This window comes from Melospiza melodia, chromosome 4 (assembly GCF_035770615.1).
Source record: "Melospiza melodia melodia isolate bMelMel2 chromosome 4, bMelMel2.pri, whole genome shotgun sequence".
NCBI lineage: Eukaryota > Metazoa > Chordata > Aves > Passeriformes > Passerellidae > Melospiza > Melospiza melodia.
The window spans coordinates 21,016,020-21,038,223 of NC_086197.1; the positions used below are offsets into that span (position 1 = coordinate 21,016,020).

A 22,204-nucleotide genomic window follows, 5' to 3' on the forward strand; every position below is an offset into this window, starting at 1 on the left:
TCCATTTTGGTGAGAAGGGGAAATACTGATCCAGGCCCACAGCAAAGTCTTTAACTCCTGGGCTACCACCACTGATTTACACTGCACCATGATTTATAAAGAAGCTTAAAGACAAAAAAAAAAGCACAAACATACGCTTGCCATGTGGAAGGCAAATGTAAGGAGAGACAAATCCCATGCTGGAATCAGTGACAAAATAATCAGGTCCAATGAGATTTGTCCTCCTTGAGACTTTGAGCCCAGCAGATAACCCTTTTCACAGCTCTTAACAGAATTTGCTACTAATTGCTACTATCCCAAAACTTCCTTATTTAAGTCAACTGGGCATCATACCTAAAATTCAAGAGATCTACATGGAGTTTTGCTTACAGGAGGGCCTTCATTTCAACTGCAAAAAGCAATCCAAAAACATGACAGAACCTAAAATACCTTTTCTTTTAGAAACCCAATCTACAATTCCAATTGGTGAAGACACCTCTTGTGGCATAGAGACAGACAAGGATAATGCCCTGCTCCTGAATGAATACATTAAGCTGCACTACAGATTTCAGCAGAAATTAAATTTAATAGCAGCCAGAGTTCTGAAAATGCCTGTTAAATCCAGAGCAATGTGGTATCTCAATACGTTAACCCAGTTTAGGAGGCTCTTACAAAACCAGCATTTTCACAGAGCAGTAACGTGAGCAGAACTCCATAGGTTAGATTATTTTTAAAATTCTTTATGAGAAGAAAATGGAGTAAATGAATGGCCAGCCTTGCTCCTGGCTGCTAGGAGCCCTGGCAGACAGCACAGCAGTTAGCCTCCTGTAACACCTTCACTGTTGACTCATTTGTGAGTCATCTCGTTTTTAGCAGAGACATCACGTTGCAATCCTGTTGTTAGGAGCCAGAGACATTCTGTAAGAAACAATGTATGCATTTCCAGAGCTGATTCAGACCCGTGTGCAACAGCAGAATAATAATAATGTGCCGGCATCCGTGTCTCCCCTTCTCCCCCAGCCTCCCCAGTGGTCTGACTGCTGGCTTTATATAAGCTGCCATTTTTAAGCTGATGATTTTTCTTTTCTCTTTTCTTTTCAGTGTTTTTCAGATTCTCTATTTTACTTGTTTAAACAGCATCACTCACATAAAATATGTAATTCAATATAGGTCATTCCTGGAAGGTAAAATAAAATATTTTTTAATAAAAACAAATTAATTTACAGTTTTTATCAGGAAAAAAAAACTCCTGGGTTGACAGCAAAAAGGAAAAGTTAGAATTGCAGAATGTTGGGAATTCATAAAGATATATAAACAGAAGTCAAAGGAGATACATCAAATTGTACCTGGCAGCCCACAGTAGAACTGCCCAACTTCTTTACAAGATAAGTGAGTACATACCAGTCTCCACCCTAACAAAAATCTCAACAATAAAAGACAGATGGGAACTGGTTAGAATTAGCCCTCTCATGAAAATGCAGACAAATGGAGATAAGGTACCCATCCAAAGTCAGCCTTTAACACAAAGGCACTAACAAATGCCAGGTTCCCAGCTGCTCCTGACATTTCCCTGATGTTGGTAGCATTCTTCTTGATGCTGTACATTTCTCTCCTTAGAACAAGCATAGTAATTTGCAGCATAAAAAACACCAATTTTGGGGTTAGTGGGAGCTGTAACACAGAGCACTGCATTTTGATACATGATACACTACAATCTCCTGGACTTTAAGAGATGAAGGAGCCCTCTTTTGATAAGACCCTTAAATCTCAAAAAGGTCTTCCAACCTAAAAAAAATATTCTGGAACTTAGATGTGGGAATATCAATAACTCATTGCAAGGCCAAATTTTACCAGAATTAAAACCACTGCTTCACAAGACAATTTGGCTGGATTGTCAAGAAGCAGCTCATAAACAAGCAATGAACCTCAGTCCAAACATACATTTAATGCTTGGGAACAGAAGTCCCAGTGACTTCCAGTAATATTTATGCTCTCTGGAGCCAAAATTCTTTCAACCCTTAAGTGACTCTGGAGTCACTTAAGGCAAGGCAGAAAAGATGTGCTTAGGGAGAACCCTGGTGTCCGTGCCCACTGCTGCATCATGGAAAACCATTCTCCATTGCTGCTTCCCAAAATTCAGTTGCCTGAGCCACTGGGATTAGGCCTTGTAAACCAGGACATGAACACACACAAGCAGCCCCAGCACATGCTGAGGGATTCAGGGCTGGCACAGAATGCACAGATGGCTGTGCTGCCTTTAAAACCCAGACAACAGAGAAGGAACTACTACCGTTTCATCCAACAGTCCAGTAGAGAAAAGAGAGTCCCAGAATGGCTCAGGCTGAAGGGACCACAGTGGGTCAGTGCCACTTCCCTCCCTGCTCCAACAGGGCCATCCCACAGCACAGGGCACAGGATTGTGTCCAGTCCAGATGGTTCTGGAATATCCCCAATGAGGAGACTCAACACCCACTCTGTTCAATCTGTTCAGTCCTCGGCCGCTGCCCAGGACAGAAGTTCTGCCTCGTGCCCAGGTGGAACCTCCTGGGCTCAGTCCCTGCCCGTTCCTCTGGTGCCATTGCTGGGCCCTGGAGCAGAGCCTGGGCCCTGCTCGGAGCCCTCCCTGCACACAGGGACACCCAGGGCTGAGGGCCCCTCTCAGCTGGGGCTCCTCTCCAGGCTGGACAGCCCCAGCTCCCTCAGCCTTTCCCTGCCACAGATGCTCCAGGCCCTGAATCATCTCTGCAGCTCCACTGGCCCCAATCCAGGAGCTCCCTGTCCCTGCTGTGCTGAGGAGCCCAGGGCTGGACACAGCACTGCAGATGTGCCTCCCAGGGCTGGGCAGAGGGGCAGGATCACTCCCTGAGCTGCTGGCACTGCTCTTCCCAGTGCACCCCAGGATTCCATTGGCCTTCCTGGCCTCAAGGGCACAGGCTACAGGTTCAGCCCTTCAGCCACAAGGATTTGTTTATTCATCTCCTATCTCTCTGCTACTCAGACTCCACTTCAACCTCTCCACTACAGATTTACTTCATGGGCAGTATTTCAAAATTAATTGCTTCAAAGGATGGAAAAGAAAGTGCCTTTGCTGTGAGCCAATTAGGCAGAGACCAGGCAGAGGAAACACTATAGATGATAACCAGAGCAAGGAAAGCCTGTGTGCTCCAGGTTATGTGCTATTGGATACAAGAGCGACATAGCTGACCCTCCAAGAACTCCAAATATTACAAGATTCTTTTACTTTTGAGGGACAATTCAATGCACTGCATCATTGTAACATCAAAGAAATTCCTGCACAGGGATATGAAGTTTCTACATTGGGTTGCTCCAGGGCTAAATGAAGGCTTAAATAGCCATTGCTGACTCATGGCATTTCCAACAAGATTATAAAGGAGTGAAGGATCCAAAAGGATTTTTACCACACTAATAGAGCCTGTAGGCTTGGATTTACATGGAGGTGTCACCAAAAATTGCTAAAAGTTCTTCCACAAAACATCTTTCATAGGAAAGTGCTGACTGCATAATTTAAAATGTCCACAGAGATATTAGCTTTAATCATCAACCAGCTTTGATTACTTTTTTATTGGAAGCATTCCTCTAATGTGATTTATCTGGTCTGGGGTTTTAGCTGAAACCAATATCAAGGAGGAATAAGCCAAACTGATAGTGAAGCCACCTTTAACATTCATGCTTAGATTACATTTGTGCCTTTGTCATTATCCAGTCCAGGGAATATTTAACTATTTAGATGAACTGGAATGGCTACAGAGGGAAAACTTACACCATAAATAAGTATGGTGTGGTACCATAGGATTGGCTCCTCAGTGACAAGGGCCTAACACCTACTCACTGGAGAATTCTAGAACTGATCTTGATTTCCATTCCAAAGCTTCAAAGGCCTCAAGTTTCATTTCAATACAAAAGAGAAAAAACTGGTGGAACTTCGGTACTTTCATAGGAGAGAATTCTCATTTCTCTGGACAGCTTAGCTCTTATTGCAATATCACCACTAATGCCAAATATCAGGGAAGATGGAAAACCAATGTAGCCAACTCCTATGAAAGGCTTCATTTTTATTAAAATTGGAGTCCTCAAGGCATGTAATTATGTAAGAATCTTGGGTTTCTTGTCATGAAAAATCAAAAATTCCTTCTCTGTGCAGAGAAAAACTTGAAAATGTGTCCTCTTAAAGAACAAAAGCCGGAAGGCAAGCAGAAAGAAATTAAATTGAATTTTTTTTAAGAAGATCTCGGCTTTTCCAAGGCAATCTCATGAATTTGATGGAGGAATTATTCTTTTTGGGAATATTTGTTGACTTAGTAACAATAAGACTCCCTCAAGGAGACTTCCCCCAACTTCCTTCACACACTATAATCTCCATGTCTGGCCTCATTAGTCAGAATTAGCTAAAATACTGTTGAAGCTGTATCAGGCAAAGGCTGTTGTCAGGAAATAACACATCTGAGCTAAGAACCAACACATTTCATATCTGCAGTCAGACAACAAGCAGAACAGCTTCAACTAATGCCACTTTGATGCAGAATTTGAATAAGTTTCTTATCATTTGCCTCAGAGTGAGGGAAAACTTTCTGAATTGCCAGTTCCGAGATGCATCCTACCTTACACAGGATATGGAAAGCAATCCCAGCAGCTGGAACACATAAGGAAAAGGAAAGCTATGAAGAGCTTCCATATGCCAGGATGTGCTGGGTTAAGGATACAGCATTCCCCAGATTATATGCAACATAAATTCCACTTACCAAAGCTTTTCCTTCATTATTACCTTCAGGGTAGTGTGGGTTAAGCTGGAAAAGAAAAGAAGTCAAATACTATCTCAATAGCTTTCAAACATTTCATAACTGGGGGAGAGGGTTTGGTTCAGTTCTCTGTTATGTTTCCACCCTGCAAAAGGAGAGTGGAGTTTTAGAAGCAGTGTGAGAGTAAAAGACTTACTGCTTCAATTTCTGGCTGACTTAGCTGGTTATGTCCTCACCTCTAGAAAGAGCATCTGCAATCAAGCTTGTTAACTCAAGAGAAATCTCAAACAACCAAACCCAAAAGGGATGATGAAGAAAGCACAGTTACTATTCTAAATGCAGCCAGTTACAGTCACCCACACAGATGCACACGCAATCAGTTCCAGGATTGACCCTGGGCAGATAGACTGAGATAAAAAATAACAGTCTCTATGTATACTGAGATTTTACAGGAGAAGACAGTGAATTCAGAACTAACTCATCTTTGAAACAGGAGTGACAATGCCACTAGAGAAAATTATTTCATTACACTGTAGTACTGTTTAGCTATTATTAATGGGGATAATATTTTCTATGTCTATCAGGATTATCAAGCATTAATTTGTACGAGGAGAAGCTTGGATAAAAGATGGTATACAATAATAACTTTAAAGTATTACTATTTAAAAGCTGTTAAATATCATACTTTTGACAAGAGAAATATGTAGCCTATAAGATTAAGGATTATGTAGGCAGACATATTCACAAGTAAACAAAAACACACACACCCACTCACTAGCTGCACCTGAAACCTTTAAAGATTTGATTTACACGAAGAAACAATTTTGTGTCAATATTTACCAATATTCTCTGACACAGGATATGCTGAAAATGCTGAAGTAAGATTATAAGTTACAAAAGACAATTTTCTTCTCAGGCAATTACAGTGTGTATACATCTTACAGATGAGTACTGTCATTTTCTTGGCTTGAATTTGGCATTACCAGTGTGGAAGAGTCAGAAGAGAATTGCACAGGGCATGATGCATGAGTCCCAGAGGAACTTTTCAATATCACATTATCATACATCTAACATTAAACAGACAACTGTTGAGAAGAGATTCTGTTACACTGATAACACTTTTATTAAACATTTATAATTTGTATCTCTTTAACCCCTCAAAATGCCCACTCCACAACAGAAGCCTGAAGAAAGGAGGAAAACTTTCAAATCTTTGTCAAATGGCTGAAAATACCTTCCCTACATGTCACAACTTGATGTGCTAACACAGAAATGACCAAGGGTTTATTCTGTTTCCATATCATTTTTTGCATTAGCCACTGTGTTACCATTAAAAACTTAATTCAGAGACCTTGCTTTCTTCCCTGAGCTGACACCTGTCTCAAATAGTTCATTTTGCTCCTCCCTGACATTGTCACAGTCTCCCAACTCCAAGTGCCTCTTGCTACTGCTATACAGCATCAGGAATGAGATGAACACCAAAAAACTAGAAGTTATACACATATGTAACTATCTTCACAAAGTTTTGGTTCCTTCTTAAGTTTCCACATTTCTTTCAGCATGACATTTGTTCACCTGACACCTTAAAATAATCCTGGTGTCCCAATTTTAGCAGCCAAGCTGAGTTCTCTGCCTTTGGTCCCTCATCAAGAGGAGACAAAATCAGCAGGCAGCGCTCCTCAGTCCCAGCCACACACTGTGGCCTTCCAGCAAAGGTGCAGAGAAGGTACAGGAAGGCTGAATTTCTATGCTACCTTCAGATATTGCTAGTTGCAAGCAAGCAAGAAAGTCTGGGTCATCTCAGGTTTGCCACTAAAGCCAGCACAGAGAACTTGGCACTGAGGATTTGATCCTTCAGGTTTTCATTGAAGGACTCAAGTGAATAGAGTTACCTACCCAATATGAACTGAATTCTGACATCCTTCAGCTGCTTGCTTTCAACATAAGGGTGATTAAATATATATATAGATATTTATAACAGTAACAGGAGAAATTAGGAGACTCTAATTGACACTTCCTGCCTTTTCAAAAAATGACTGAACAGACTGCCTTCAAATTTCCAAAACAGGTCACTTTTAGACTGAGGGTGATGGAGACAGAAGGCTCAGGTGAGAAATCAAGTACATCCTTGATGATGCTTTTTCTTGCCCTGCTGTTACAGAAATAATAAACCCAAAAAGACATTGTTTAGAGAAAGTTTTGAGATGCAGACATTAAACCATAAACATAATGGAACTCAGTTTTCAGGCTGACATCCATGGCCCCATTTTCAGCTCTGGTCAGCAGCTGCCACTTTCATTTTCATTTCAACTGAGATTGTTGGTGCTGAGGGTTTCTACAAAACAGACCAGCAGCTATTATCCCATGCTTCATTCTCCAGATAGAAGGGGAATAAATCATCTAGTGTTGTGTGTCATATTACACCTGTTCTGAGTCCCTTTCAATATCCCAGCCCAGAATGACCTAAGGACACAATGACAGTCTCAGCACTCCAAAACCTATTGCTTTTTCTGATTAATGTAAGATCACTTCCACATTCTTCAATAAATTGCCAAAACAAAAGAAGCCTTGAAAAGAACAACATTAGTATTTTTATCTTGCTACTAATGAAATCAAGTAAAATTTTCTGCAGATATTTAGAAAGAAAGAATGCTATGCCAAAATAGGCCTCAATAAAGCTCAACACTTTTCAAGCTTTTTTGTGTCATTGGATGTCTTGAAATTTCAATTTACTGAATTGTACCTGAAATACAGCACTGAATATTGCTGTAAAATGCCACTGGAAGGTGCATGCAGCCAATATGCACCAAGAACAAGAAGAATTATAAACTGCAGAGCTTAAGCAAGTGTAATTGTATAAATTATTATTGTAATAGTTTCATTATATGTTGTTTTGGGTTTTGGCTTTTTTTTTTAGTATATCTTCATCAGCTTCTTTTGCAGTAAAGAATAATCCAGAAATCATAATCTTCTGCTGCTTGTTTTTCAACAAACTCAGGCACAGTAATTTTTACCCTTCCATGAATGAGAAAGAAAAAGGTACCACAAAAAGAGTTTCTCATTTACACTTCTCATTCTGGAGTTTAGAGACAGATTTGCAACTACAGAGAAGGCAATACCTTCTTTTAAATCTACATTTAAATAGAATTTAGTTGCACCCCTCTGCAAGAAGCCAAATTCCCAAATTGTGATCCACAGAGGGTATCTGAGAGAGCCTGAAGGTGCTCAGGCTCAGGAGCCAGTGCTGCAGGTGGTCCTCCTGAGTATAAAAATTGGTGACTCTTGGACAGATTTCAGGCTCAGCCTTGGTACACAGTGCTATGTGAAAAGATGAGATGTCTGAACGCATACATATATCAGCATCCTCACCCTGTGGGAGCAGCAGAAGGCCCCCAGGAGAAAGTATATATGACAAACTCATAATGGAAGTAACCTTTACACATGGAAAACTGAGGTATAGACAAAGTATTTCTTGATAGAACAACATGAACAGGCAAGAAATCTCATTGCTGAATTTTCACTTAGTAATTTTACAAAATCTGAAAAGTCTGTATAGCAGGAAGGCAACTTTCATCTCTGTGTGTTTGTGTGCTACTTCTGGTAGTTGGTGCTCAGAGAATGCCAGTGACCTGCTAACCCTGAGAGGGATTCCACTAGATTGAGCACCAGAAGTTCCAGGCTCTGTCATTTCCACTGATTAAAGCTACTCAAAGTTGTACCTTAAAGTTTTCAAACCTCACAAGTCTGCAGTGCATCATTTCCTGGGGTTCTACTATCGTCCAGATCATCTCACAGGTTATTCCTGGCTTTAATTTTACTTTTGCATCTTCACATAGCTAGATATCCTTTACAATTCAAGAAGTTTGAAACTCCACATTTCTACTGAAGGTTGTTTTCTTGGAGGAATGCATGGAAAGTACCCAAACAGGCTATTTTTGGACGCTCAGTTAAGAAGGAGAGAGAGGAGTCTGGGGAAAGAAACACCCATGCTGATTTTAATCAAATTTTGTTGACTAGGTAAAGGATATTTAAAGCATCTTGTCAAGGGAAGAATTAGATTGCCAAATTTCAGCTAAATGAGCATTTTAATGACTTGGTTAAAACCTGCATTTATGAAGGAAACCCTGACAGACAAAGCATAAAAGGATGTAATTCAACACACTCAAACATTCCCCATTTCATTTGATAACCAGCCTGTTAACACACAGCCTGTTACCCAGCCAACAAGGGCAAGTGTTTCGGGGAAGAAAAGCCAGGACAAAAGAAAAATAATCCACTTTTCAAATCTTTCATCTTCATTAGGCTCGCTTTGTTCTTTGTTAATGTCATACTGATAAGCTTTCGATAAATCCAAAGGACTTTTGCACAATTTCAAAGACTTTCAGTGGCATTCAAAGGACTTTTGCCATCTTATTAACTTGCCAGACAAAGCCTGGCTGCAGCTCTACCTCGATAAACTCCATTCAACCCCTCCTCAGCATCAGCACAGAGCTCCTGATAATCATCATGCAAGGAAAGTTTAACAATCTTAAAAGGCCTTTACTTTCAGGATTGTCTTTTCCTCATGAGCCATGTCTTAGCAGATCAGACAAGTTTCCAGGGAGCACTGGGAAAGCAGAACCTTTTTGTTTGCTTCAGGCCCCCCTGCAAGTCAAAACCAGGAATGAGAAGAGCCCCAACACCTTCCTGTCCTGATTTTTCACCCTCATTACTAGAAGAAAGATCATCTTGATGGCATTTCCAGCTGCTGTGTAAGCAATGGCAGGCCAGCATTTTGCCATGCCTAAGTCAGCACAGATTTAAAGGTCTCACACAAGCAGCATAAGCTGGAGTAGCTCCATGTTATGAGTGGTAACTGGGAAATTTCATTTCTTCTACAGGGATCAAGGGCAGAGAACTTGAAACCAGTGCTCAGCCCCACTCAGCCATATCCCATTCTGCAGAGGAAGTCAAAAGAATGGAAAATGTCTAAGAGATCCTTAAGTGTAACTTGGATGCTGGGCCATAACCTTAGTCTGAGCTTCAGCATCTCCATGTCAACCTGTGTTACATAAAAGAAAGCATCCTCATCTCTTCAAGAGTGATGTTCTAAGTATTAATTAATTATGCCTTTCAGTGGTCCTCACAGGAGTAACTAGGGATGATTGAATTAGACATGACTGATGTTTCTACTGTTAAAAAAAGCAAAATCAAAAACCACAGGCACACAAAACCCCAAAAAACAATAAAAAACAAAGGAGGGAAGTCTTGGAAACGTCCATCAAGCATCACAAAGAGGCACAGATACAAGTGAATAAAAGCTTCTCAACTGATTTGAAAAAATAAACAAAAATAATGCACTTAAAGACAGACCACATGTCTACATTTGCTGTTTTGGAAGACATGAAAATGCAAGATATATTTTTAATAACATAATTAGGCCTTGTAATGACTAAATGACAATAAATGCTGCATTAATATCTTTGTACTTCCTCACTCCTAAATCTTGTATACGTAAAACATGGTCCCAACGCAGCCAGCTTCAGGCAGGATCGAAAGAGCTGAACACTCTCACAGATCACAACTGCAAATGAGCTGGCTGGGGGAAAAGACTTTCCTCTGAGATCCAGATTTATAAAGGTATTTGCACACTGACAGATTCCACCAAAGTCAAGACAAGTCAGGTCAAGAAATTTAGCCACATTCTCAAGATTCTTAAATACCTTGGAGAAATCTAGTTCTGGGTTTTGCTAAATGGATATCTAGATCTGTCACTTTAAAAAGCCATATCCAAGTCTGCAGAACAGGTCAGGCTGGCTCTGTAAATCAGTAATCCATCCTCCTCCTCTGGATCTCTTCCATCTCTTCATGCATAGCTGTAAATTATCCTTCACTCCTTATAGAGCTTTAAAACAAACCCACACTCCTATGAGACAGAAAAACTGAAATAAGGCTTCCAGTGCTGAGTTCACCCTGTCACCTTGGCAAATCCTTTTTCTTATGAGAACCTTTAATCACAGAGCCAGACAGAAAATAATCAGAATGCTGTGCTAAAATTTAATGAAGAGACACTGGGAAAAAACAGCCCCAAAGGAAGATTTTGATGCAATCTCCAGGTGAGGAGGTCCCACAGTACCAAGGAATGAAATCTGTGAGGAGATGTGTGAAGGCCTTGGTAGATGCTGCCATCTCCTGGCATCTTCTCTGGCTTACAAACTGTTCCTGAGCAAAAGGTAGCTCACATCTCAGTTGAACAAGACCATTTTTATTTTATTTTATTTGTTACTTGCCTCACTCTTCTGAAGGCAGAAGGAACCACAGAGCATTTAACCCTGTGTTCACCTTCTCTGCATGACCAGGACATGAACAAGTCCTTCTGCAAAGGTTTGTTTCCATGTCAAACAAAAAAGAAAATAAAATTACACTGGCAAGCTGTGGCTCTATTATTGCTTCCTAAATAAAAAACATCACTATCAGTAGTCCAATTTCCAACAAGTGGATAACAAAAGACCTAATTTATGGACTTCAAATAATCAATCTCAAATGCCTTAATAAAACATCCTATGCAGGACTCCATTTTCCAACAGTTTAAGGAAGTGGAAGAAAAGTCCATAAAACTACAGAGACAGTGTTTTCAGGGCACCAGGAGTTTAATCCTGGTTTATAGCCTCAAGTTTAAGAACTGATTTGCCTTTTACATTTCTTTTATCTTAGCTAATGCTGAGTATACTATTACCCATACAATTATGTAATCTTTCTTAAAATCTCATTAAATGCTTTGTTTTCCATTCTTGCGGGATTCTTGTGACAATCTTTACTATTCAGCAGCAGGAGAGGATTATTTTCTCTCAATATTAGCTTCAGTATGTACTCAGCTATCTCCACCATGATCCCAATCAAGTGATTATTACAACAGGCTTAAATTTACTATGAAGAGCATGGCCCTGTCCATCTGAATAAATGCATACCATAACAAAATCTATAACATGGAAGGCTAATATTTTTAATCACAGAATCATAGAATTATTTGGGTTAGAAGGGACCTTAAAAATCCTCTAGTGCCAAACCCCCGCCATGGACTGTAAAAGCAAAATTTAACAGCAATTCTAAATTTAAAATGAATGATGCACATAAGCTCATCTGAAAAGAAAGGGCAGCTTGGGGCAATTTTGACCAAAAAATTGAGTCAGGTAATATGGAAAGAAATTATTCAAGAACGACAAGAGAAATATGTGTAACTTCTACTGGCCATTGATCCAAGAGTTCTCCGCAAGTGGTTTACACCACAGTGTGGTGAAAATCAGCTGACAGTCCTGCAAAGCTTCAGCAGTCCCACCCAAAACACTCATGATCTGGGGTGCCTTAGCTCAGTGACCCTGTTCCAGCACAGACTAGTCCCTCTTCACCAAGCCTACATCACCTCAGGGACAGCACCTTGTGTCTGCACAATGCAATACCTGAGGAAAAAGGACATTTCTGAATCCTGTATTGCCACTGCAGTGCTCCACCACCACTGCCTTGCAAGCTGGACTGGACTTCCTGTTCCATTAATATTCATCTAATTGTCATTTCACCTCATGTGTGTGTAACCCTGTGCTGCTCAGCCCAACTAAATTCAATCATTCCCACCTTCAAAAGAGTATTTAGTGCTAAAATAATCCTAAAGCTGGAAGGGTGTTTCATGCAGGATTTTAAGAACAGAGTTTAGAACAAAACTCTGATCAGAGTTGATCCAACTTAATTACTGTAATTGATTACAGCTTAAACCCTGCCCTTTCACTCTTACAGAGAGAGGAAGGAGAACTCTATGAGAAAGCCAGAGAAGTTTTCCACAGCAGTAATTGTTTATGGCCACAGTTCTGGAGAAGTACAGAATGTGAACATTCAGGCTGCCATTTTACCTGCCTTATCTTAATTCATTGAGTTTAGTTGAGGTAATTTGGTGTTAAAGACCTCACTGGATTTACTGCCATATTTTGACCAAGGTATCTAGTAACTAATCTATTCAGCTAGGTAAAACAGAATTATCACTGATTTTTTTCCTTACAAATTCTGCACAGTGATTATGTACAGGCTCATGAGGTTTCATAAGGAACATACTGTGGCTCATCTATGGTATACTGCAATATCTGAGATCAGCACGTGATCTGATAGATGCAGATATGTTTTGTAATTATTTTAGCCACACCTGAGAAATTGAATATGAAATGACAGACTTATCCTACCCTTCTTGTGTGTGGGCACACATATCAGTTTAACAGCCTCATAAAACAAGTGTTAATGGTTTCAGTATGAATTGCCCAGTTTAGAAATCACAGAACCAGAGCTGCTCTAAATGTGGAGAACAATATTAAAAGTGCATGTTTTGGTTTGGCACAATTGATAAGCTGATACTCAGTTCAAAGAGACTTTTATCTTGGCAATTTAAAATATTTAAAAGGTTATATGTGTTCATGAGAAAGGCACAGCTGTGTGGTCCCAACCTGCAGCATCTGCAAAGCTATTCAAGCAAACTGCAGCTCACTCCCACACACACACAGACGGCTTTGGGTGCTTTCTACATGGCTACATTCACTGAAAAGACTTTTGGAGAAATCTTTGTTACTTTGAAGCCTCCAATTTTCACCTAACCTTACAGCCTCTCTTTGTAAATGTACAGCTTCAAAATAACTTGGGTCATTTTCCTGTAACCAGGGCTATAAAAAGGATCTTCAGCAGAACTTTTTCTGAAAGACTGCTGACTCTGTGAAGATGAGAATAAAACTCTGTTCTGAGAATGAAACTCAGCAGCCTGGATCTTAGCTGGTGGCTTAGTGCCTAAATCTCCTGCTGAAGATCTGGCTCAGCTCTTTTGGGTGAAAACAAGCCCTTATGACACTAACAGCAGAACGCCTGCTGTCTCTAAAGAAGACAATTTCTCTTTCCAATTTTTCAGCTGAGTATTTGGTTCCACTTCTTTGGGAATGTCTAAGCCTGGGGCTTAAGGTTTCCTAATGTCAGACATCATTACCAAGTACCCAGATTTCCAATGCCCCAAATCTTATCACCAAACATCAAACCCTTTCTTCAGTATATTCCTCCTGTCTTAAGTACTTGTGTGAAAGCACACAGAGACTGTGAGTGACCCAGAGTGTGCAGAGCAGCACAGCAAAGGCAATGCAGGTGTGTGGAATCACCAAGAATCTCCCACTGTGATTCCTCCAGCAGTGGGCCTTTCAGGGTGGCTCACCTTCAGCCCAAAGTCTGGGAGGAGGATCCAGGTTGCTTTAAGGTATTAGTAGGTCTTAAACAACTTCGAAGCACAGTAATTAAAATTAGGCTAAATAATGCCAAGTGGAAAGAGGATTAAAGGAAATACTACTACTTGTGATTGTGTCAGAAGTCAGAGATATCAGAGGTCTTTGAAAGGCAACAAAAGCTGGATAAACTTCTTGTACTTCTAAGGAACATGGAATTTAGGATTTACATATCCTGACTTCATCCTCTCTCAAGTTTATAACATTTATATTTACAAGTACTCACCTATGGTTTTTTTACTGAACAATGGTATTGCCTCACTTTTTTTTTTTTTTAATTAATTTGCTTACTGTAGTATTGGAACACCTTTATCAGCTTTAAATTCCTTAGTTCTCTGAGGCAAGCATCTTCACCTTTCTTAGTCCCCAGATTATCCCCTGACCATAACAAGCTGCAGGGACAGCCCTTCACAGCGAGGCTCAGTAGTGACCCACCAGTCCCAGACCAGACTGACCAGGATGACTCCAAGGAAAAGAGAAGGCACAGGCTGCTCACACAAGGTATGAGAGGAGAAAAGCGAGGCACCCAGGTGAAGAACACTTCTCCTCCTTGTCTGAGAGTTGACCCATGCAAGACTGCCCTGCAGAAGCCTCCATGGCACACATCAAGCTGATTTAAGGGAGGATGAAGTACCAAAAAAGACAGTTATAAACAGTGATGAATCCTGATTTACAACAGCTCAAACTGTGACAGAAATTGCATCATTAGCCAACAACAGAATGCTTAAAAGATTTGTGAATTTTCTTCTTGTGTTTTTGCTTTTTATTCCACTCTAGATACCTTTATCAAGGAGGCTTAAACAAAATCAGGTCATGGCAATGTGTGACGCTGGTGATAATCCATACCATGAGTAATCTCCCTGTGCTGCCAGAGCACAGATAAGTGCTCAGCAGGCTTTGCCCAATTGATTTAAAGTTAGCTCACGCACACGAGGTGTCTGCCTGCCTGTTCATAAATCTTTGACGTGTCTGGCTGGCTGGTGTGTTGTGCCTGACATATGAACTGTGCAAAATACAGTTCACAGGGTTTTATTACAGCAGTACCTTTAATATCTCCACCAGAGGTATTTTACACCTCACAGACACAGTCACCAGTGCAGCTCTCCAGTCCCAGCAGATCACCTCTGTTCAACCCAAAAGCTCTTCCAGCTCTCACTCCACTGTTGCCAATTATATTCTCCATATTACAAGTCTGCCTGATGGGGACTTCCTTTTCAGAGGTAGGAAGGACCTAAGCTCAGGTCTGACACTCAGAGCAGGTTGGCACCTCTTTACCTGAAGATTTTTCACCTAAAAATCTCCCAGACAGATCCCCTGGGGGAAGAAGGATGCCCATCAGTATGCTCAATGCTTTTCCTGACTCTCCAGCTCAGCTAGCAAAATCTTCCTACTGGGAGCATCCCTCACTATAAACAGAAAGGAAAATACTCCCTTTCTCAGGTGGGAGTACTGGTTGCCTCTTGAAAATTAGCTATTATTAGCTATTATTAGCAGTCCACTGTTTATGTTTTGATAGTGGCCTTGACATAATTAGAAATAAATGAAAGTTTGATAGCTCCTGTTTGTCCTTCCTCTGAATTCAGTGCAGGCTGTTACAGGAGCTGGAACACAAAAGCAGCACCCTGGGAATACTAAAGAGTTGTCTGCATACAGAAGTTGCACTGCTGTAAATCTAACTCAAGCCAGGCAGAGCAAGTCTTTTTTCAGGGGTTCCCTTATATATGATTTATAACTTTCGTCTTGCAGTAAATTTCTGCACTCATACTTCAAAGCATAAGTTAAAATAAGCAATCCTAACTAAATCAGTGGAAAAAAACCCTACTTTAAACTCCATTGATAAAACTTGTACACAGATCTGTGTCAATATGGATTAGATATGAAAAAAGTTCACAGCTTCTTGCTGTGATATTTTAATGGTTATTAAAATATCCAAGACTCTACCACTTCATACACTTGGTATTATCTGCTGTATTCCAGCTTGTCAAGAACCATATTTTATTTTTAAGGAGTCTTAAAATATATTAAGCTGCTGTTTTGGGGAGTCGCAATACTCTTTTGCTTTAATACAAAGTACCAGACAAGTTGCAATATCTTCTTTCTTCTCTGGAACCTTTCATTCCATCAAAAGGGGTAGAGACTTCCTCAGAACTTTTTTAATTCAAATTTTTGTCAAAAGGCAAGAGTGCAATAGCACAACCCTGCAGCCTATATAATCACAATGAACTTGCATGACACCAATCCACAGTCACAACACCACTCCAAAAATCAAAGGAGCAGAGAGATAAATGAGCCCAAGGGTTTTCAGTACAACCATGGTGGATATTTAGCAGTGCTGTTGGCCCTGCAAGCCCTGGGTGCAGCAGTACAGTATGACCCAGCAGGGGCCCAGTGTGGGATCTCTGTGAACATCTACACTGCAGACCCACCTGCACCTGTTCTGAACCAGCAGGACTTGGTCAGGCAGCACACAAACACTTGTTAAACTGTTTTAACATTAACTGTTTAACATTCTTACCTCTGCAGCCAAGTAGTTTCCAGTTGCCAAATGCTTGAATCTAAACAAGCTGTTCCACTGTCCTGCCCCTCCCCGGCAAGGGTCATGGTGGACAACCTAAAAGAGGAATTTGGATTTTAATCCTGCTCCTCAAGATCATACTTCAGGTCACTGACATTTCCTGCAGCTCACTCCTAATAAAAATATGCAAACAACATCATTGCAGCATGCCAAAGAGAGGAGTTCTGTGCTTACATGAAGCTCACCATAGATAACAACTACTTACATTTATTTTTTGCCAAGTGCCAGGAAATACTCCTTCTATTACTTTCCATGCTTTCAGTAATTTATTCCCTGCAAACATGATGTGCCAAATTTTGCTTTTTAGTGACATGTTGTGACTCTGCAGCTCAAGAAAGTAAGGAGAGCTGCTCTACTAGGCACTACTTAAAAGCAAAACTCAAACCATCTTACATTATTTTATCAATTATAACAGCTCTGTTTTTGTCAATACTAGGGGCTTATGAAAAAATTTTCATTCAAGTGATATATCCTCATATCATCTTATCACAGGTTATTTCTTTTATCCCTTGAACCATAGGTCATTTGCTTTCTTCAAATCTAGCAGTGTCTGTCTCCTTTAAAGAGGAATCTCCAATAAGTGCAGGTGCAATACACTCTACTCTGGACCATACTTACCCAGACAAAAATCAACCATTTTTCTGAAGACTCCGTTCTAAATACACAAAGTTTATCCATCACACAAGAACTTTTGGGTATATAGGAGTTACATTATTGTAATAGCAAGGATTTGAGACATACCAATTTCCAATGTTTCTTAGTTGAACAAAAATGTTTGCTAGTTCCCTTCTCAAAACCACCCCCATTCACAAGACCACCTTTATTCAGGTTTACTTTAAACAAATGTTGATGTGTTGTGTGATGTTTGGGAGATCTCCTGTCAGCCATGGTTCTCCATTTTTTATGAGAAACATATGAAGCACATGAAGCTAAACGTAAACACTCAAAACTCAGGAGAGGGGAGTGTCCTTTGATTGGCTTTGGTAAAATCACACCATTTACGTCAAGTCTGAATTTGAAATTTGACTCTCCCTCATTTCAGTGCAGGCAAATATAGTAAGAAAGCCTCCTGTCTCCAGACACACAGAGAATAAAGCAGCTCGTCAGGGTTCATCCTACACAAACCGCTTCATGAAATAATAATAGTTACAGGGAGGTGTGTGATGATATCAGGAGCCCATGAATGACTCATGTTGTGCTGAAGTTTTTTTACTGAGCCCTGGCCTTCAGGTCCTAAAATATTTATAAAGAGAAATAAAAAATACCTCTATCTCCCACAGTGCTTTAGAACTTGTTGCAGACGTGGCTGACTGACGTAACGTGGTGCGGAGGAAAATGTGTTGTTTCTTCTCATATTCATCACAGGTCAGAAACTTCTCTTGCTCTGCATGAAACAGCCTCACAACATCTCCCTAAAGAAATAGGGAAAAGAAGCATTGTTAAGTGGTAGGCAAAGCCTCCAGAGTAATTTTCTATTTGTAACAGCTCCAGTGATGCCAGCAGAGCTGATAAGAAGAAAATACTTCCGAGCTTCCTATTGCTGGAGCTGGTACCAAGTGAAGAGTATTCAATCTTAGCACCAAGTCTGGAAATCAGATGGGATAATTCAGTCCTGCAGGAGACCCATGGCCTTTTGGGAAAGCACAACAATGAACAGTGGGCAAAAATTAACCTAAAGGTCATTTTTAATTCTAGTTAACTTTACTAAGTTGATGTTTTTTTGTTTCTACTCTCTCTTATTACTTAAGGGAAGTGAAGAGATTTTTCTAACATTGTATTATCTTATCACTTCTACTCTGCAATCAACACCAACACCCCCTCTCTATTTCTTCTGCTGGATTCATTTTTGTTTCCTCCTGCCTCTCCCCAAGACTTGAAACACTATCCTTAAATGGGTCTACACAAAGATACTGTTTTCCCTTTCAAATTCTTCCTCAAAAACTGCTGGTACCTTGACACCTATTGAAAAAATAGCCATTGATAATGATTTATTAAGGTACATGTGAGGACAAATTAAGCTTATCTCTAAAATGAAAATGTAAATTATCTCAGAGATTAATCTACGGGCATGAAACTGTGCAACACCTCAGCATGTAAAGCTACATTGTCTTGTTACAGTTATTGTTACAGTTACTTGGAACATCTCCATAAAGTCCTTATTTCTTCTTTTATTCACCAGGTAATATTTCTCTACACAGTAAGATTTATAAGTCTTTCTAATACAGCAAGATACTAAGATAAAGTAAAATACTTTCTTGATTCAAAAAACAATTTAAAAATCATACTTACTCCTTTCAGTACGTCATCTCGGTAACTACTGAATTTCATGAACAAAGTTATTTTCCAGCTTGTGTTACAGTTGACAGCATTTACCTTTAGAGGAAAAAAAAATTCAAATTACAGTATGTGGGGATGGGTTTTTTTTTTTTGAGACACTCCATTCTTCTGAAAGAATCACACCACATCTAGGATGGCAGGGGACATGGCTTAGCTGCATATCTTTACAGTTCTTAACACTGGTCCTGAAGCTCTCAAATGTTAATGATTGTAATGCTGGAGAAGACTGGGTGGGGAAATGTTGCTCTGTTTGCTGACAGCCTACCAAGAACACCCCAAAGGGATACTGAGTGAGGATTTACTCTTACCTCAGTCAGAGTTTGAGATACTCAAGGAAACCTCATAGAGTTATCACTGCAGCAAATATTTCATTTTGGGTTTTTGAGGCTAAGCTGGAACCAGTTTTTAAGGCTGGCTTTGAGTCCATTGTGGGCTCATGGTGGGTTCTGGTTACCAGTAAAGCACAACATATCACAGAATGGTCTGGGTAGGAAGGGATGTAAAGATCATCCCATTCCAAGCCACTGCCATGGGCAGGGACACCTGCCACTGTCCCAGCTGGCTCAGAGCCCCGTCCAGCCTGGCCTCGGACACTGCCAGGGATCCAGGGGCAGCCACAGCTTCTCTGGGCAACCTGTGCTGTCGAGAGGATGGTGGAGGCACAAGGGACACCAAAGGCAGCTTGAAGCATCCACAGCCCTTTAATGTTCTACCTTTCACACTCTTCACCTTACCTGCATTGCACCTGTGTGCCCTCTGTTCCCTTGGGTGACTGGTCAGCACACCTGGGCACTCCATGGTTCATTACCTTCAATACTGCACCCCTGCCCTACACAGCTGTAGCCCATTGGGGATGAGGCTTGGCCACAGCCCCATTTCCAATTACCACAAACTGTGTGCCCACAACACTGTGCCAGGGCATCACCACCCTCACAGGACACAATTTCTTCCTCATATCCAATCTGAACATGCCCTCTGTCAGTGTGAAGCCATTCCCCCTTGTCCTGTCATTCCAGGCCCTTGTCAAGAGTCTCTCTCCATCTTTCCTGTGGGCTCTCAAGGCCACAGTGAGGTCACTCCAAAGCCTACTCTCCTCCAGGCAGACCAATTCCAATTCCCTCAGCCTTTCTATAACCATGTCAGATCAGCAGCTACCCCTCCTGCCCTCCTGAACTCACCTCTTTGCAGCCAGGGTTGTCTAGAAGCTCAATGTTGCTGGCATGCAGAGGCTGTCCTGCATTGACTGGCATGAGAACAACTTTATCTCCCACCACAACCTGGAAGTCAGAAATAAAATGCAATTTAGATCTAAGTAGTTATCCAATAAAATAAAGTAATGTAGCATATTTAGAAAATGACTCAAATGCATGCTCTAGTAGTGGCACTCAGTGAAATTATTTGCAGACAATTCACACAGCAGTTGTGTTCCCCCACGATCTGCAATCACTTGGGTTCAAGATTTCCAACTAATCAACCCTTGCATTCCCAATAAGCATGTCCCCTGGTTCAGCAGAAACTCCAGACCATTAAATAGACATGAATCTACAAAGTCCAGGAGCAGCTCAGTTCATCCAAAAGTTACACTAAGTTCTCTTTATCCCAGAGAAAGCTTAGAAAGCAATCATGAGCCCCCAGCTCTGTGGACCATCTGCTGGCAAATGTTCTGACAAGCTCAGTAATTCTCTGATTCAGACTGCTTGAATGCAACCTAGAAAGACACAGAAATCACTGGAAATTCAGAAAGAGGTGAACACACTCCATCCATCCCCTCTGCTGTTGTTCCCTAAATGATGTTTGAGCTCAGCACAGGCAGCAGGTACAACAGCTGAGAGACCTTCTCTCTACAAGAGGAATTCCTGGCTGGCTCCCTGCAAGCAAATTCCCATGCCCTTGCAATTCTTTACAATGTACAAATCAATATAAAAAAATTATTTGACCTAAAAACTGCTTGAGACATGCATATGGAGAATTCAATTCATGCCTGGAAGGGGGGGAAAATAAATAATAAAAAAAACACCAATCCACATAGATTGGTTGGCACTGGGTCCTGATTTGCTTATGTTCTTCACAGCAATTTTGAGCACACACAGACATGAAGACAAGTGGCTATATGTGACTCTTTTCTACATGAAATGCTGCAGAAGCCATGCTTTCTCTTGGAAGACAAATAAATAAAAATACTTTCTGCATTGATCAGCACATTTCCTATGAAAAAGCTGAGCCCAGTTCAGCCTTGTGCAACTTCAGTGCGGGTGAATTTGGCTCCCTCATTGCAGAGGTGAAAAGGAAGGTTTGCCTGTTCCTTACCAACACAGCCAAAATAAACAGTAGCATAAGACAGTGTCACCATGCTCAGACCACACACAGAAATCCTCCTTGATCCAAGGCATGGGAACAAGTTCACTAACAGAATCAAAATAATGACAAGATGCCTATAAGACACATTCCTTATGCAATACATTCCTGCATGCCATGCTTCACACAGACATTACTTACAGCCTGTTTTAAGAAGTTATGACCAGACAATTCATTAACCAAAATACCACCAGGTTTGCATCCTGCAAAGTGGAATCAGGACTTCAAAATTGTTGCATGTACACCAGGACTATCACAACTAAATCAGTAAGAGAGCACATCATTAAGCATCTTATTTAAAAAGAAAAAAAACCCACTAAAATGGCAAATAACTTCAGTCCAATCCACACAGCGCCAATCCTGCTGTCGGGGAGTATTTTGTTATTCAGTCCATCTGGAACCAGCTCTAGCCTTAATCAGTCCTATCTTCCATTGAAGAGCAGCTTCAAAAATGATGAAGACTTAATAAAAGTCCGCAGAAAATACTGTAGTTATGTCAATTACTGTAAATTTTCAGTCATATTCTTTAATTACTTTCATTGACTTGCAAAATTAATCAGTTGCTAGTGAAACTAAGCTAATCTTCTTTTAGAAAACAAAGTTCTAAAATATTTCACAAGGCTAAAAATCTCTGATCACTTACCAGAAGAGTCACACACATGACTTTCTGTATCAGATTCCCAGATTCCTTTTCTTTTAGGACACATGGCATACCTTGCCTACATTACCTGGCACAGTAGCAGCCATGCAAGCAGTAATTCAATACTCACTTCTCTTGCTTAAAAGACTTTCTAAAACATGCTTTCTAGGGAATTTCCTCATTATAGCACAGGAATATAATTTTAAAAATCCCAGAGTTTCTAAACAGAGTAGGAGCCTGATATACCAAGCTAACTCCATGAATTCAAATGTTCCTATGACTGGGA

At 40.6% G+C, this 22,204-nt stretch overlaps 1 protein-coding gene across 2 annotated transcripts in view; it reads right to left on the reverse strand.

The window, feature by feature from the left end:
- ITPR2 (inositol 1,4,5-trisphosphate receptor type 2) overlaps positions 1–22,204 on the reverse strand; it is a 243,686-nt gene that overhangs the window by 181,427 nt on the left and 40,055 nt on the right. The window contains exons 6-10 of one of the 2 annotated variants that reach the window (XM_063154179.1): positions 20,102–20,200; positions 18,876–18,959; positions 17,852–17,998; positions 16,527–16,622; positions 4,740–4,784 (exon numbers count right to left, since the gene is read on the reverse strand). In XM_063154179.1, coding sequence (XP_063010249.1) covers positions 4,740–4,784; positions 16,527–16,622; positions 17,852–17,998; positions 18,876–18,959; positions 20,102–20,200 — 471 coding nt within the window. The remainder of the gene's footprint in view (positions 1–4,739; positions 4,785–16,526; positions 16,623–17,851; positions 17,999–18,875; positions 18,960–20,101; positions 20,201–22,204) is intronic. The other variant, XM_063154180.1, reaches the window with a different exon arrangement.